The sequence below is a fragment of the Anolis carolinensis genome, chromosome 1 (genome assembly GCF_035594765.1).
Source record: "Anolis carolinensis isolate JA03-04 chromosome 1, rAnoCar3.1.pri, whole genome shotgun sequence".
In the NCBI taxonomy this organism is placed as follows: Eukaryota; Metazoa; Chordata; class Lepidosauria; order Squamata; family Dactyloidae; genus Anolis; species Anolis carolinensis.
In genome coordinates, this window is record NC_085841.1 from 145,565,166 (window position 1) to 145,584,451 (window position 19,286).

Below are 19,286 nucleotides of genomic sequence, written 5' to 3' on the forward strand. Positions count from 1 at the left end.
AAACTTAATTCTTTATTTTAACGTTACAATTTACAAAGCTTAGGATTCAATGGTGTACTTTAGCAGGATCACACTTCTTCCAGTAAAATTAGCAACACACACACACTCACACCATACTCTAAACATCTGGTCCACAGGACTAGAAAACAAAGGGACAGATTTTGTTGCTAGAGAGGGCTGCAAAGAGGGGAAGAAAGCCCTAATTCATCTGGCATTGGGACAAGGAAGAACAACCACTAAAATACCAATGCACATAAGAGTACAGAAATATGTTGGCCAACAGAAAAAAGCAAACTGACCATGAATCAAAACACACCCACAAAAGGGAACAAAATATCAAATCTGAACATTCCCCAGTGAAGCAAACTAGCAAAACAAAAATATAACCTACATGGAGCTTTTTTGGAATACCATTAGACGCTTGCTGATTCACTGAATTAGTAAACAGATTTGGCCAGCAGAGCTCTTAATAAAAAGGTGCCTCGGCAGAAATGTAACTTTGGCATTTTGAATGATTAGGTTTGGTTGAAGTTGCTCAAAATGCAATGCTCCAAATTCATCATATAAAAATAATCACCTTGGCCTTTGATCTTCTTGTAAAGTATTAGACTCAAAGCCATTTTGGAAAATAATTAAAAGAGTTTATTATGTTTTATAGGTTTCACTGTCAATTAATGAAAGAAAAAAACACAATTTTAGAAATTAGGGTGAAGTCTATTTAAATGGGTAAATAAAAACAAGAGTAACTTCATTTATAGACCAGTAGACACACAAGGGAAACTTACATCTGTTTAAGAAGTTGTCAATATTCTTGTTCTTCCTCAGTGCTGGATAATCCAGATCAAGAACTAAAGAGTTCAAACTATCCTAGAAAAAATATTTTAAATAAAAGATTAGTTGCAATTATACTTTACATAAATCACTTTCTTCAATCTGGCACTTCTTGAATAGATATGGCCTCATTCAAGATTAAGTAAGCTAAAAACAAAGGAGTATATAAAAAAGAAATATCTGCCTAATCTGTAATCCAATTATATGAGTTTCATCTTTTCTATCATATCTTTTAAATTACAATACAACTCCCATTTCTATGGGACTGGTACTTGTAGTTTGACTTGTGCACATCCAACAATATATGCCCTTTCTAGTAGTCTCGTGAATTTGTATGAAATGCTATTAGTTTCCTTTTGTCCCATTCATTTGGTCCCATTTCCATCCGCTGCTTCCAAAAACGGGTGCCTATATGAGTGAGCTTTTCTGTCCAAGGTCCGAAGAAAACCCGAAGATTTTTGGACCTTGGGCAGCTAAGCACCAGGGCCTACATCCGAGCGCATTACGTGCCCAGTACCTGGCTGTAGGCCCTGCCAGCCAGGCCTATAAGCGTTGAGCGCTCAGGACTCAGCTGTAGGCCCTGCCAACCGGGCTTACAAGCGTTGAGCGCTCGGCCCTGCCAGCCAGTGCAGGTCTGGTGCTTGGCTGTAGGCTCTGGCTGGCAGGGCCTACAGCTGGTGTGCCAAAACTCAGCCGAACAAACAGCTACTCTCCCCCCCCTTTTTTTTTTTTGTTTCACTGCTCTTTCCGTTTCGGAGGGACTTACACCATTCCGTGCCATCTGAATGGACGGAACGGTACTAAAACATGAAATAAACTGACGAAATGGTATCCAGGCTCATGACTACTTTCTAGGCATTTCAAGTTCTTCCTGCATGTCTCTATAGTACCCTTGAACTTTGAAGATCCTTCATTTCAATAGGGTTTGCTATTATTGCATTTCCATAACATGAAGTCTGGAAACTTATTTCCCACGGATATAGGGTCATACTGTATATATATGCAATATATATAGCAGTTAAAAATTCATTTTTACACACCATTTAAAAATAAACTGAAAAATAAAGAACACAATAATAAAGGTAACACACTTAAATCCCCTACACACTTGATACTACAATTCTCTATAACAATGACAACTGCTTTCCTTCTCATCCTTCTCATCCCACATCTGCCAGATTTTTTTGGATGGTTTCTAAATATCCTGGACAGGTTTTAAGAGAGAGGGGGAAAGTGACAAGAACAGGGAGATTGGTTTCACAGATAGATGCAGTTCAATTCACAAAAAGGTACTGTCAGATACATCGTTTGGAAGATTCACAAATGGGACTTTCTCCCATTAAATCAGTTGTGTTCTAATTGTTTCTTATTTTTTCAAGGGGAAAGGCTAGAATTTGCTAGTTTTAGTTGGCAGGGAAGAGGGGGAGGGTAATGGGTGGGAATATTTTATGGGGTTATTTTTGCAATTTAGTCTTTTGTTTTGTTTTTTTAAATAAATTATTTTTTATTTTTAATCTGTTGTGAAAATGTAATAAAAATTAAGAAAACAAAGGACTAATCCAAAGGACTTTTGCATCCCACTACATTCTACCCCACTCACACAACCCTGTAACTGTGCTCTATATTCTGAGGCCAGGATAGCACCTTGCAATACAACGAAGAAGTGGTGTATATCCACAAGAGATCAAGTTTTTAAAAAATCAGTCTTAAAGGTAGTGCCATATTCTATTCCTCTTCCTTCCCCCTTTCAATGCTTCAAGAGGCTAAAACAGCTACATCTTTAAAACCTACTCCTAATACACATGTTCATTAATAATGAAACAATTCATAAATGGGAAAAATTCATTTTGCCAGTAAGTGCAACAGGGACAACACACTTTTGGGGTTTACAACATCAGTTTCAAAATTCAATTATCACAGGGGTAGAAAGTGAGGCGAAACGTCTGAACAGGGGCCCAGACAGCAAAACAAACACCACAGGAGTGTCAGCCCTTTTATTATGCTATCCAAAGCATGCATGTATGTATATGGGGGCGGGGGAGCTGGAGTTACACTGAAAAAATGCATTACTCAAGCATTTGCGTCCTCTTGAAGTGGGGGGGGGGGGGGGGAGGAAAGTCCCCATAGCATGTAAATTTTCAAAATATATATTTCAATACGTATATGTAGAAAAATGTTATTTTAACGTACTGGCCGTTTCATAAATTTCAAAGTCTTGAGGTTTACATAGTAAATAGGTTTGCATGATAGGTGAAGCAAACAAAAGTGTGATGCTGCAATACATCCAACTGTTGAAAGAGGACCTTGCCATAGTCATTTGATGTCCTTCCTGTTTCTAAGTTAGTTAAGGGATTCACTGAGGGGAGCCTCTTAAAAATATTCAGGCTAGTAAAAGTTGTTATTGTAAGGATGCTGATTGAAGTGAGATGATTGGAAAAGAATACATAGTATCTGCTATGTTTGATCTATACTTGCTGCTGCCAGGCTGTTTCCTTCTCTCTATACAGTAGAGCAGGGGTCCCCAAACTAAGGCCCGGGGGCCGGATGCGGCCCTCCGAGGTCATTTACCTGGCCCCCGCCCTCAGTTTTATAATATAATATATTGTATATACATATAATATTGATAATAATATTATAATGTAATACAATATAACACTAATAATAATACCATATAATAATATTAATTATATATTCTATATTACATATAATATTACTAATAATATTACAGGATAGTGGTATAGTTCAACATAGTAATATATAATGCTAATATTGTGCTATGCTAATAATATATATATTGTATGTACATATAACTTGTAAGCCACTCTGAGTCCCCTTTGGGGTGAGAAGGGTGTGATACAAATGTAGTAAATAAATGCAGTAAATAAATAATAAATAAATTTTAGACTTAGGCTCGCCCAAAGTCTGAAATGACTTGAAGGCACACAACAACAACAACAACAACAACAACAACAACCCTAATTAACTTGACTATCTCATTGGCCAGAAACAGGACCACACTTCCCATTGAAATCCTGATAAATGTATGTTGGTTAAAATTGTTTTTATTTTTAAATATTGTATTGTTCTTTCATTGTTGTTGTTGTTGTTTTTGCACTACAAATAAGACATATGCAGTGTGCATCGGAATTTGTTTGTATTTTTTTTCAAATGATAATCCGGCCCCTCAACAGTCTGAAGGATTGTGGACCGGCCCTCGGCTTAAAAAGTTTGAGGACCCCTGCAGTAGAGTCTCACTTATCCAACACTTGCTTATCCAACATTCTGGATTATCCAACGCATTTTTGTAGTCAATGTTTTCAATATATCGTGATATTTTGGTGCTAAATTCATAAATACAGTAATTACTACATAGCATTACTGCGTATTGAACTACTTTTTCTGCCAAATTTGTTGTCTAACATGATGTTTTGGTGCTTCATTTGTAAAATCATAACCTAATTTGATGTTTAATAGGCTTTTCCTTAATGCCTCCTTATTATCCAACATATTCGCTTATCCAACATTCTGCCGGCCCGTTTATGTTGGATAAGTGAGACTCTACTGTATTTCCACTCTGGTTTGAAACAAGGTTTTGAAATGCAACTTTAGATTGAGGTTTCTGTTTTTATACTGTTTTTTATATCTATGATTTTTATGATTATGTATTATATTATTTGATCTATATTTTATTGCTGCAAGCCACTATTTTGGCAAAGAAAGTGGGCTATAAAATAAACATATCAATGAATGACTTATATTCACTTTGTACATCAAAAATGTAATGCTGAAACCAAAAACAGATGCAGCCAAATCTTCTAACATTTTAGGATTTTGCTCATGACTCCAGCCCAGTGTTTCTCATATTGTGGGTCCCGAAATTTAATGGGTCATAAAGAGTGATACTCTTTTATTTTCTGATGTAGTGGGATAAGGCAGGGCTTTAAAGGTAAGTAAATTCAGAGAAAGTCTTCTTAAAAACATTTGAGAAGCACAGCTTCAACCACATGACCACTGTTGAGTGATTCCTAAGAGTATCACCATCCTAATCCTGAGGATATTTACTTACATATGTCCCACTAATTTCACTGGAGTTTATCTCCATATTAACATGTTTAAACTCACTACCTGAGGTCACAGATTTCACCAGGCAATTTGAAAGTAAATGTTTCAAGTTACTGCCTACCTTTCTACTACAATTATGAACCTTGATAAGTGTTTGAGGGATAGAGATTAAATAGTACAACAGCCCATTCATACTAAAGATAAGTAATCTAGTAAATGACATATCCTCTAAGTTTCATAGATTTTTAGAAAAACATTGCAAGCAGGAAATATGTTATTAAAGTGATTTCATTGTTCACTTCCTCTTTCCCTTTTTTGTAGAAGTTTAAAGCCAACCCAAACTAAAAATAGCATTGTCTTGCAAAACACATCCAAAGATATTCCAAACACGGCACAATAGCATATATGTGCTTTGAATAATGAGAAAGGTTTTATTTTTCCCTCTCACTACAATTTCTTGAACTAGAACATACCAATCTTTGGTCTATCCTGCAATTCCACCAGGATACAGTAATTTTTTCATGCTTATATACTAATACAAATGATTTGCTCCAGATTCTTCAACATCAACCTATCAGTACTAATGAATATCCAAGTACAGCACAACTCAACACCAAGAAATCTCGCAGGTAAGGTTCAAAATCCTCAGTCGCCCTTTCAGGTGACTCTCTTCGATTTTACAGTTTTGACACCACTTTAGCTGCCGTGGCTCAATGCTATGGAATCCTGGGACTTGTAGTTTCAAGAGGCTGAAGACCTTGTAAAACTACAGCTCCCATGATTCCATCTCATTGAGCCATGGTTGTTAGGGTAATGTCAAATCGCATTAATTCTATCGTGCAGTACACTTTAACTGATTTATTTTAGTATAGGCTTTCGTGGATATTAATTTACTTCTTTCGTGTATCTTAGAATATCACTGAAAAATGCTGGTTTGTGAGGGTTTTTTTTAAATGACACTGTAAAAGACAACCTTGTGAACTTACTTAAAATTAAGATTTTTGCATAGGGCTAAAAACCCAATGAAGATTTCATTTAATCATGTATGAGAACAGAAATAACTTCATGTCTTTATGTTTCTTTATTTTTTTACTTCCCACACTTCATCTGCTATACGTTTTTCTTCTTACAACGTCATAAGTCCTTCTATTTCTACTGCAGTCACGAAGACTGGGTTATCTAACTTAATCTGTTCTGTGCAGATGCCAATATTTTATGCATTCCTTGGTTGGAATTAATTTTTAGACAGCTTACTGACAGAAAATCAGTTAAGAAAAAAATCTCCAAAGAATACCATTACCAGAATCCAAAATTGTAAAATGAGTTACATAAACGGTATGATAGATTCAATATAGGGAAACGATGTGCTATTTAAAGAGAATTGGTCTTCCAGTTATTTCAAGAACCTCAAGAGATGAGAGGAAGGTCATTTGTCTCTCCTGTTCTTGTAACACACATCTTATGAAGTGCTCTGGAGTGCAACTGCACAGATTTCATGAGATGTGTGTTACCAGACTCATGAGGTTTTGGGGGGTGGGGGATGGGGAACGGGGGGGGGGGGGGAGAAAAGCAATTAATACACTAGTTCATCTCGTCCTTTTCAATAGAGTTGTGCTAAAGCAATTTTAATCACTTGCTATTAGTTTTGGATTGCAATCCGACAGGTTAATTAAACCGCCTCCTCTTCTGAGAACATTGTTGAAAGTACAGGCAATCCCTGAGTTACAAACATCCGATTTATAATCCACTCATGATTAAGAACAAGAGTGAAACAACAGGAAGTGTGAGAAATCTACCCCTTGGAAGGGAAATTCACCCCTTTTTCACAAATCCTTGTTTCCACAACAAGCCAAATTTTCCAAAAGCCCCGCCCCCACCCCTTTTGGGGACAGAAAGTGAGATGAAATCTTCTGAACAGGGGCACAGACAGCAAAACAAACACAACAGGGGTGTTGACCCTTCCTTATACTATCCAAAGCTTGCATACACACACACACACACACACACACACACACACACACACACATGAATGAATGTACCTGTTCCGACTTACAAACAAATTCAACTTAAAACAAATCTACAGAATCTATTTTGTTTGTAACTTTGGGACTACTTGTACTTTCTAAGTTTGATTTTACCATTACCTGAAGTTTATTCCTGCCTAATAGTAAAAAATAGGATTTCTGCTATCCCACCTTAAATCCTGTGGGTGCCTCCTTCTAATTTAGTGAGGCTCAGAACCTCTTAGTCTGAGAATTTAAAAGGCTCCTCCCAAAACTGCACTAGATTAAGCAGAGAGAAAATGCAACTAAGAACATGGGTAGAGTTCATTTGGAAGTTGCATCCTAAGATTCAACAGGAGGCAGCCATATGATTTAAAATGGGATAGCTGCACTTTAACAGTGTAGTGTGATAATCTCTCAGTTTCTTCCACCATTTAATTTGGCTTAATTGAAATATGGTTCCAACAGAGACCTTCTGATACCAATGTCTAAAAGTTTTCTGCATGCATCCACATACGCTTTGAAAAGGTTAAATACATGTCAAGTTGGAAGAGACCTCATGGGCCATCCAGTCCAACCCGCTGCCAAGAAGCAGGAAATAGCATTCAAAGAACCCCCGACAGATGGCTATCCAGCTTCTGCTTAAAAACCTCCAAAGGCTTGCCAAAAGGTCATGGGGGACCTTGTCAAAGCCTTTATTGAAATCCAGATATGCTACATTCATAGTGTTCCCTGATTCTACCCAGCTTGTAACTCTATCGAAAAAAGATATTAAATTAGTTTGGCATGACTCAGAACAGAGGAGGGGGTTTTTTTACATTAAAATGTGACATAGAAGCTGACCATTGCTTTTTTTTTAAAAAAAAAAAGTACAAATATTCCAAAATAATTTCTACATAAGTTTCGGATGTTTTGGAATATACAAGTATTTCAAACCAAAAATTCTTAATCAGATAATGAGCTAATTTTTTTGGCTTTGGAACCATTATATGTATTACAATGCTGTTAATGCTAACAATGGGGCAAGTAGGCTTTTTCATACTTCTCTCTCTCAACTGTTACTTTCCTATCAAGAAGGACCAGGAACTCCTTTTTGCCCCAGAATTGTTTCCCTGCTCCCAAGTAGGCAACACTAATATAGCGACATTTTTTTTTGTTTTTGTTTTTTAAAAACATTCTACTTTTATTTCATTTTAGCCAGTTTTTAGACTTCTTTGGGGGGTTTTTTTGGAGGGGGATGTAGCCAGACTTCCACATTTTGGGTTGTTTTGCATTAGTTTGGGTAATTTATCACTTTAAAAAAAAAAGAAATTAGAAGATTTGGTTTGAGGTACATACAACACACCTCTCACAACACTTCTTTAAGGATAGTTAAGATGAAGCAGAGAGAAAATGCAACTAAGAACATGAGTAGCGGTCATTTGGAAGTTGCATTTTCCACACACTACAACTATCCTGTGACTAGTAAAGAAAATATTTCATTAGGTAGTCAAAAACATACCTATCCTTGCAGAATTAGAGCCAGGTTTACTATATATAAAGTTATAATAAATCATTAGCTAAAAATATTTTGAAGAGATCATGGCATACATTTGCTGCATTACTTTAAGTGAAGGACATGTACAATCCAGTATTTTTAATCTCATATACTCACTGCAATGTTTTTCACTGACTATCTAAATAGATTTCTTTTAAAAAAACTTTCTTTGTAATGATTCATGATCTGAAAATACAACTCACACTTCTTTGGAATCACACAGACAAATCTTCAAGTTGACTCATGATTTAAGACTTTGATTCTTATGATCCATAAAGAAGGAAAGCAAATTATTTTAAGAAATCTATCTTATATATCTCCAACTATCAAAATACATTTGGCAATTATGACATTTGATGAAGTGCCAACAAAGAATCTGGCAATAAGCCATACTACACTTATTTCCATTTAATTACAGATAATTAAGGAGCCATTTAAACACAGTCAGACTGTACTGCATTACATATATTAACACCATGGAAGTATTCTGAAAAAAATACTACATTTTACTCTGTATATATGTTCCTTCACATTCATAATATAGCAACTAGTTATTTTCACCAATTCACTTAATTGCCATAGTGCAGTCCTCTTACATTATATATACTGATTAGCATCATTTTTATTTTAAATAAAAACCTAACATGGCTAGCATAAGTATTCCTTTCTCTATGTGACTTAGAAAAAATCCAAGGCTACTGAGAAAGTATGTTTCTATTACTTGGTAAAGGGTACCAAAAATACTTTATACATTCACCTTAAAAGGGGACCTGGAAGTGTTCTGTGCTTTCAGAGGACATGGTGCAACGTATATGGAGATTACTGATAATGAAGTACTGAACTCTGGCTTACAGGGTTCAGTAGAATCATAGAATCATAGAATAGTAGAGTTGGAAGAGACCTCATGGGCCATCCAGTCCAACCCCCTACTAAGAAGCAGGAAATCGCATTCAAAGCACCCCTGACAGATGGCCATCCAGCCTCTGCTTAAAAGCCTCCAAAGAAGGAGCTTCCACCAAGGCCCGGGGGAGAGAGTTCCACTGTCGAACAGCCCTCACAGTGAGGAAGTTCTTCCTGATGTTCAGGTGGAATCTCTTTTCCTGTAGTTTGAAGCCATTGTTCCGTGTCCTAGTCTGCAGGGCAGCAGAAAACAAGCTTGCTCCCTCCTCCCTATGACTTCCCTTCACGTATTTGTACATGGCTATCATGTCTCCTCTCAGCCTTCTCTTCTGCAGGCTAAACATGCCAAGTTCTTTAAGCCGCTCCTCATAGGGCTTGTTCTCCAGACCCTTTATCATTTTAGTCGCCCTCCTCTGGACGCTTTCCAGCTTGTCAACATCTCCCTTCAACTGCGGTGCCCAAAATTGGACACAGTATTCCAGGTGTGGTCTGACCAAGGCAGAATAGAGGGGGAGCATGACTTCCCTGGATCTAGACGCTATTCCCCTACTGATGCAGGCCAGAATCCTGTTGGCTTTTTTAGCTGCCGCATCACATTGCTGGCTCATGTTTAACTTGTTGTCCACGAGGACTCCAAGGTCTTTTTCGCACACACTGCTGTCAAGCCAGGAGTCCCCCATTCTGTATCTTTGATTTCCATTTTTTCTGCCGAAGTGAAGTATCTTGCATTTGTCCCTGTTGAACTTCATTTTGTTAGTTTCGGCCCATCTCTCTAGTCTGTCAAGATCGTTTTGAATTCTGCTCCTGTCTTCTGGAGTGTTAGCTATCCCTCCCAGTTTGGTGTCGTCTGCAAACTTGATGATCGTGCCTTCTAACCCTTCATCTAAGTCGTTAATAAAGATGTTGAACAGAACCGGGCCCAGGACGGAGCCCTGCGGCACTCCACTTGTCACTTCTTTCCATGATGAAGACGATGCATTGGTGAGCACCCTTTGGGTTCGTTCGCTTAGCCAATTACAGATCCACCTAACCGTAGTTTTGTCTAGCCCACATTTTACTAGTTTGTTTGCCAGAAGGTCGTGGGGGACTTTGTCGAAGGCCTTACTGAAATCCAGGTATGCTACATCCACAGCATTCCCTGTATCGACCCAACTCGTAACTCTATCAAAAAAAGAGATCAGATTAGTCTGGCATGACTTGTTTTTGGTAAATCCGTGTTGACTATTAGCAATGACTGCATTTGTTTCTAAGTGTTTGCAGACCACTTCCTTAATGATCTTTTCCAGAATCTTGCCTGGTATTGATGTGAGGCTGACCGGACGGTAATTGTTTGGGTCCTTCTTTTTTCCCTTCTTGAAGATAGGGACCACATTCGCCCTCCTCCAATCTGCTGGGACTTCTCCCGTTCTCCAAGAACTCTCGAAGATAATTGCCAGTGGTTCTGAAATAACTTCCGCTAGTTCCTTCAATACTCTTGGATGTAGCTGATCTGGCCCTGGGGACTTGAATTCGTTTAGAGTGGCCAGGTGTTCCTGGACAACTTGTTTCCCTATTTGGGGTTGGTTCAGTAACTTTCCTGGTGAGATACTCTATCCTAGTGTAAATGTTATCAGCAAAAATTAGCAAGTTATCTGCAACACAGGAGATACAGCAGTGTGAATACATAAATTACATACACACACACACACCACGCCTTTTCAATGCCTTGCTTTTCAATGACGTGTTCTTTCAACCATTCTAAGTTACTACCCAATACATATATTTGACCACATGTTGAATTAATGAGTTCTGGTTTCATCTATTTTTAATAGGGTCAAAAGAGTGGTTTGGCAGCTGCAGCTACCACTGTTCTCAGATTGACACTTTGTGCATCTCTGCAGTCTGTATAGTGTTCAGTACAATGGACCTTGTGGCCTCTCCCTTGTTCTCTTCTCCTCTGATGCTGAGGAGAAAGGTTGGGAGGGATGCTATTCAGCCACGCTCAATAGCACTTGGGAAAGTCAGTAAGCGACTTTGAAGGAGCATTTGGAAGAGAAGAAAAGTGTTGCAAAGGAAAAAGCAGAATAATGGAGTAGGCACTGTAAATGGAAACGTTTGTTCCCCGTGGCTCTGGAAGGTGGGGGCAGATTTAGAAATTGGACCTACCATGAAGATTAATTCTGGGATGACCAGATGAGTAATCCATAATTAGGTTTTCCCCCACATACCAATCCAGAGTTGGATGCGACTAGACTTAATGTCAAGGGGAAACCTTTACTTTTTCCCAACCTGACAAGGCAGGACCATGTTCTTTTTCTGTTACTACCTTTGCTCCACTCCCCTTCTTCGCCAGCTAAAACTTGTTTCAGTACTACTACTAACTACAATGATAAATCTAACTATTAATTTTCCTCCTGCCAAAGGTGGGTGTGAATTATTCCTCCAGCCATCTCAGAATGAACCTTCATGGTAGGTCTGCACTCCTACTCTTGAGATGGCACGGAGGAATAATTCACCACAAGTGGTTATTTTTTCAATACTGCTATTTGTAAAACTGCCTTGCTTGATTTATTCCTTCCTTGTTGGGTTGGCACATAGGAAAGAACTCAATCATGGTGGATTACTCCTTCATGCCATACTGAGAATGAGATGATCCCAACGCTAAAGGAAGGTGTAGAGACAACTGGGTGTGCATGTGTCTGTCAAGGGAAAGAGAGACCACAGGGAGGTAAATTGTGAAAGGGTGGCAAAGATGAGAAAGGTGACGGGGGATTTTAAATATAACGAGTAGTTGAAAGTGGGTACTTCTCCGCTATTGAACCTTTCCTATCAGGAAGGCACTCCCTGCTTATTTGACAGATTAGGGACCATAGTACTATAAAGTCTACATTTCAACCATTTCTGCTTTTTGACAGTGCCCTGGTCCCTAATCTGCTGAATAAGCAAAAGAGACCAATAAGGTAAAGATCTATTACAGGTGAGCATCCTAATATACAAATATAACACCCTAAAATCTGTTTTTAGTCCTGACCCATTAAATCAACATATTTCCTGCATGTTGACTTACCATTCAACAATGGATTGAATGGGTTTATGTTAGCTCAAGTTAGATAACATGTCAACCCATGTTTGTCTGAGTAGCTGGGTATTATACCTACATTATGACATGATGGCCAGGGAAGATGTGTCAAAACGTTGCATCTTCACACAACTCCACAATTGAGCAGTCTCTACAGAACATTCAAAAAGTCACATTAGTTTGTTTTTTAATACAGTGACATTACACAAGGGGCTAGGTCTGTAATAGCTTAATTCTGGAAGCTTGGCAACCTTGTATAACCAAGAGCTTCCTGAAAAGACCCTAAAAGCCAAACCTACCCATCTGGTTAGGAATTATCAAAATTGGCATCAGGGCATGTATGAAAAACTGATAAATTTTGCCAGAAGCAAGCATACTACAGATTTGGCTGCATCTATACTTTGGCTGGGCCAAGGGCACATTGGGGCTGCCACGACTTCACTGTCAACAAACAGCTCCCAACCAGAGACTTGCTGGTACCATTGCTTGTCTAGTCACATGGCTGGTCACCCTGGTATGAAATGTGATGTCACCAACAATCCTCTGGTAGTGAGCTGCTAGTTGGCAGCAATGGGTTTGTCAGAGGTGTGGGCAGTAGATCGACCTGCATTCCAGACCAATCTAGCTGTCCACATCTCTGAAACTTTAGGATCTCTTCAGAGCTTCCTGGAAGCTCCAGAATTAATCCCCTTGTTTTCTCAAGTCACATTAATGGCCTGATGCAGTGTTTCTGCTGCAAATCCTCCCAGGAGTGAGACCTATTTATTCTGGCCACGCAGACACAATTTTTGATATTTTACAGCATCACGTGCTACATATATTGTGTGAAGAGCTGGATAAAATCTCACAGGATCTTTGCCCTTTTTAAAGAACACTTTAAAGTAGTCTACAGTTGGTTACCTGACATATCTGCAACCCATAACTGAAAACTTCAGGAAAGTCTTTCTGTTAAGATGGAGGTATGGAGAAAATTGCTTTCATTTATTAACAAAGAAGTAAAAATTCCAGAAAATTTGAAGACAAACAGAAAAGTTTTCTATGTATTTCTCCCTATGAAAGAATCCAGAAGCTTTTAAAAACTTGGGAAAATGAGATGTTAATGTTCCTGACAGACTACAAATCATTTTGTCACTAGGGGAACGTAAAATACATTCTATACATATGCTACAATTATGCAAGTATGTTTAGCATACATTTATCCTCTTTTGCATATTTAAAAGGAAATTCAGTCAGAGAATAGTTTCCATGTGAATTTCCTTTCTAAGTTTTTAATTTTTGTTACAAATGGAGCCCCAATGAAGCTGAAATACAAGGAACCTCCGTTTTGCCATTTTATTAGGAGCAGGCAAAAAAATCAATAAAACAGAAGAAACCATAAACATTATTAAAACAAAGAAAATTGTTTGGCTCCTCTAGCCTTCCACATTGAAAATCAGTCATAAAGCATACACTTCTAAAAAAATTCCTGAGAAAATTGCAAAAATCAGATGCTATACATCATCGTATATAAGTCTTCCTGTTATAAAATTTTAAGACATAATTTTGGGAGAGGAAATATATTAATACCTTATCTTAAACATTTTAGTCATCACTCTAAATCATTTCAACTCCACATTTATTTTCAATGAAAATAAAAACTTTTGGGGAAAGAAAAATTGGTGGGAGGGTTCCAGAATATTTCCCTTTTTCCCACTGGGCCTTTACATCTCTTCATTAGTATTTGGTTTAAGCTAAGCACAGCAAGAGATAACGGTTGTTTTCCCTGAATTTATATCCTTCCTTTTTGCATATATGTTAACTGAAAAACCATATAATTTTTTACACTGCAGCAACATAAATAAAACAAAATCTTAATACAAATCAGCAGTTAATAGCAATAAAAACTATACCATCTTCTACAAATTGGGGGGAGGATAATGCTACAGTGAGGAAGGAGAATGCAGCAAATGCTGAGATTGCTGATTCAACTACAGTTTACTTGTCAACAGCCATTCCATTCCCCTCTAGGCAAAAGTGTGGCCCATGAAATAAACCTTTTAAGGAGAAGCTTAAAGGACCATTTACTACTATAGATAATTACCTCTAACTGACTTGAAGATACAGGAATGTAGACAGCATTGGGAATTAACACAATATCAGACAACAAAGACACCAGTAAATAATTTCAATATAATTCCATATGAAACAGAAGTTTAAACTTTAGTTGGAGGGAAGATTATAAGGCTTTATTTAGGAGTAGGCTATTCCTGCTCCAAAGTTCTCTAGCATGAAAAACCAAATTTAAGACTCACTCTGTAATTTTTATAACAGATTCTTGGGATGAAATATAGAGGAAAAGGTAAAGGTTTTCCCCTGACGATAAGTCCAGTCGTGTCCGACTCTGGAGGTTGGTGCTCATCTCCATTTCTAAGCCGAAGAGACACCTCCAAGGTCATGTGGCCGGCATGACTGCATGGAGCGCCGTTACCTTCCCGCCGAAGCAGTACCTATTGATCTACTCACATATGCATGTTTTCGAACTGCTAAGTTGGCAGAAGCTGGAGCTAACAGCGGGTGCTCACTCAGCTCTCTGGATTCGAACCTATGACCTTTCGGTCTGCAAATTCAGCAACTCAGCGCTTTAACACACTGTGCCATCTGGGGCTCCTGGGATGAAATATAGCATCTAATAATTTAACACCACATAGAATATGTTTTAAGAATCTTTTGAATAAATAAAGTTTTAAATATCTAAACATTCTGGAATGGAATCTGGTATCTTGAATATTCTTAGGAAGTATGTTATTGCTAAATTGCCAACTCTTTTCTAACTCAAGAGAAGCACTGAGATTTCCCCCAAAAAACTTCAACATAATGGCAAACAAGTTAGAAGTTCTCAGCCTTTCTATAATAGATGTAATGGAAAATATTTTTGAGTTAGATACTGAACAAAGCCAACTCATACTCCAAATTCCAGAAAGGAAGTTTGTCATACCAACACATTTTAAAACAGACTGATCTGTTTTTTGGAGAAGAAAAAAAACACTTTTCCATCATGATGCTTTTAACAGAAATATTTGGGATCATAAAGTTGAATTATAATATTTACCTTTCACAGTAAGTCTTACAAACAAACTACCTCTAAATCCTAACTAGTATTCACAGAACCAAGCCTAACTCACTTCAGTGACCTTATGGTCAATATGGTTTTAATTATGCTTTCCCCCCATCTAAACAAACAAATAAAACCCTGCAATTTTCCTTTTCTGGAGTAACTACAATCTGAAGGCTGTTGCTTGGTAGTATAATCAGTCCCACAGGTTCATTTAGGTTAGGGGCATAGAATCACCATGAAAGTGAAAAACTGCTCAGAAGAGCACAGAGACTGCTAGAGTGGTGTTCTCTCTAGAAATCTCTAGGTCCTCCAGCATGACTGCAGGAAGTTGACTAAGGGCCCTTCCACACAGCCCTATATCCCAGAATATCAAGGCAGAAAATTGAACAATATCTATTTTGAACTAGAATATATGGCAGTGTGGACTCAGATAACCCAGTTCAAAGTAGATATTGTGGGATTTTCTGCCTTGATATTCTGGGTTATATGGCTGTGTGGAAGAGCCCTAAAAATATTCTTAAGAGACAGCAAATCCATAAAAGTCAAAATCACAAATGTGGCAGGACAACTAAATATCTAAGCAAAATTATTTATCCATATACAGTAGAGTCTCACTTATCCAACACTCGCTTATCCAACGTTCTGGATTATCCAACACATTTTTGTAGTCAATGTTTTCAATATATCGTGATATTTTGGTGCTAAATTCATAAATACAGTAATTACTACATAGCATTACTGCGTATTGAACTACTTTTTCTGCCAAATTTGTTGTCTAACATGATGTTTTGGTGCTTCATTTGTAAAATCATAACCTAATTTGATGTTTAATAGGCTTTTCCTTAATGCCTCCTTATTATCCAACATATTCACTTATCCAACATTCTGCTGGCCCGTTTATGTTGGATAAGTGAGATTCTACTGTACCTGGCTCTATCAGAACTTGTCTGAGGTAATTTAAGGTCTTACAGGTCACACTAACATGTTCAGAAGCAAGATATCAGCAACAAGGAACTAACTAGGAATCTTGGTTTGAGAGAGTAAATAGTTTCTTCAACACTGATGTACTCAAATGGAAATAACCTGACCTGGATTTCAAAGTCATATACGGAGAGAAGCAAGAGAAGATCACTCTCTGATACATGTGTACAGGGTTTAGACTGAGTATTCCTTATCCAAGTCACTTGGGACCAAAGTGCTTTGGATTTTAGATTTTCTTCAGACGGTGGAATACCTGTATTTGCATATATGTATGTAATAAGATTCCTTGGATTAGGATCAACTCACCATCTATAAAGTGTCTCCACACGGCTGAAGAAAATCTCACATTATCTGCTCTGAACTGGGATATATGGCAGTGTGGACTCAGATAACCCAGTTCAAAGCACATATTATGGGATTTTCTGCCTTGATATTCTGGGATATAGGGCTGTGTGGAAGGGCCCTCCCAGGATCCTAGAGCCTTGAGCCATGGCAGCTAAAGTGGAGCCAAACTGCATCAATTTGGCAGTGTAGATGCACCTGAGGGCCCTTCCACACAGAAATGTAACCCAGGGCCCTTTCACACAGCTGAATAAAATCCTACATTATCTGCCTTGAACTGGAATATATGGCAGCGTGGACTCAAATAACCCAATTCAAAGTAGATATTGTGGGATTTTCTGCCTTGATATTCTGGGTTATATGGCTGTGTGGAAGGGCCCTTTGTGAATCTCAAACTGAAGTATTTTGAAATTTATTTTAAAAGGCAGCTATAAAGAGATTTCGCCCTTCAATGTTGGTCTAACTAACTGAGGTTTGTTTGCTTACAAGAGATACAAATAATTAAAGCAACTTTACATGAACCAGTGTTCCAATATACTACAGTGCTAGACAGTGTAATTAGTTAAGGTCTGTCACAGCACAGTATTTCCTGACTAGGCTGAAACTGAAAAGGGTTACGTAAACATTTGTCTTGTTTTTCAACTGCTTCTGTCCATGTCATCCACTCAGCAAAAATCCACATGTAACCCAGGAGCCTCTTTTGCTACCAATTAACAGAACATGCAAAGTACCCTTGAAAATCTATAACACAAGCTTTTCAGTTCCTGTCTTGTAGCCTGTTAATGCAAATTCAATAATAGCATTTAACTTTGGAATGCTATCAGCGCCAATACTTCCACAAGCTCATATTTACAAACCAGAGAACACCATGTTATGCAGACATTAACTTAATGAAACTATCATTATAGTATTTGAGCAGACTCGTTTTTTCCAGATTCCTAAATTAGTTAATATGGTCCAACCAATAAAAAATAAATAGGTTCTGGAAAAGAGATCAGAAAAATATTTTCAGACAATGCTCCACAGCTTTTCCAATTGTTAGGAAAGCAATTGACTCTCCCTTTCTTTAATATTATAAGGAAAATAGATGTCAAGATACACAATCTAACAAATGAAACTTTGCCAAATATTAAAGGTCCAGGAATAATTTATTCTGAACATGAAATTGATCCCCAAATATTTTTAGCTGGTAGAATATGCATATGGGCGAGGTCATTCTACCCTTCTCTCTATATGAGCAAAGCCAGTAAAACTCAGTAAACTATTGTTTCCCACTGTAGGTGAGCAAAGTATTAAGGCTAAAAGTTTTCAAACAAACCTGCATTTAGAATTCATGTTTGCTCTGCAGCCACAGACAATACTTTCTGGTTTGCAAATAACAAAGCTATGGTTAACTGCAATTTCCTGCTTTGTGGCTGCACTTAACTAAAGAAAGGAGCATCCCGAAAACCAGAGATGTTTCACTTGGCTTATCGTACTAAAGCTAAGATTTCACTATTCAAATATAACTTTCTGGGAGGAAAAGGTACTGCAGATACAGTGTGATGGTATATATTGTATTTTAATATGTTGTTTATTGCCCTGATCCAGGAGGAGAAGCAAGTAAGAAATACTTACCATCAAGAGCTAACCAAAATGTGTAGCTCTGGCATATTATCACAATGTATCCTTATATTGGGAACAGGCTGAAGTTAAACTACAGTTCAGCCTCAGAACAATCATGATTTTGATTCATTTGAATACAAGTTTATCTTCTAACTCATTATATATTATAGAGTAAGGGTCAGACCTGTAGTCATTCAGGTAACTTTTTTCCAGATGATCATCTGGCACATATATAGAGAAACAATTCATCATGCCATCTGACTCATCCACATACCACTAGTTCAAAAAGTACCTCTCTCCATGCAACTGCTTCCAAAGAACAAAGTCAGCATGAAAAAAGAAATAAGCACCCACACAAAATAAAATGTGAGATCTGACCTGCAAATAAGAGCACACACCTAAGTTGAAAAATTTAGATTACAGTTCAAGTTTGAGTAAAATGCAAAATCAGATTTTACTTTTTAAAACCAAAAACTCTTATCACAAGAATGACCAACTTTGGCAGTGACACTGAGTTCCAGACTGAGAAAAGGGTGGATATAAATATCAGCTATCATTATTTTCAACAACAACATATTACTACCAGATCCGGATAATTTATAAAATGTAGCATCATTTGCTGCTTTAAAAAAACCCAAATCATTCCTTGGTTTATTTAAATTCAAAGTACTGTACAGTTATTTTTTAGTGGGAAGAACACTTCAAGAAGTCTGTTTTTATATTTTTCTGCCATAAGAATCAGGAACAAGAGAGAGAGAGAGGGGGGGGGGGAGGGAGAGAGGGGGGAGGGGGGAAGACAGATCCTGAAGCAGAATGAACAAATATGGTTTTCTTGTTCTCAGACTTCCTGACATCACAACTAGAAATAGTCAC

The 19,286-nt window shown here is 37.7% G+C and overlaps 1 protein-coding gene across 4 annotated transcripts in view; it reads right to left on the bottom strand.

Annotated features, from left to right (window-relative positions):
• rock2 (Rho associated coiled-coil containing protein kinase 2) overlaps positions 1-19,286 on the bottom strand; it is a 118,998-nt gene that overhangs the window by 82,703 nt on the left and 17,009 nt on the right. For all 4 annotated transcript variants that reach the window (XM_016996534.2, XM_008117455.3, XM_008117449.3 and 1 more), the window contains exon 2: positions 786-867. In XM_016996534.2, the coding sequence (XP_016852023.1) occupies positions 786-867 (82 nt within the window). The remainder of the gene's footprint in view (positions 1-785; positions 868-19,286) is intronic.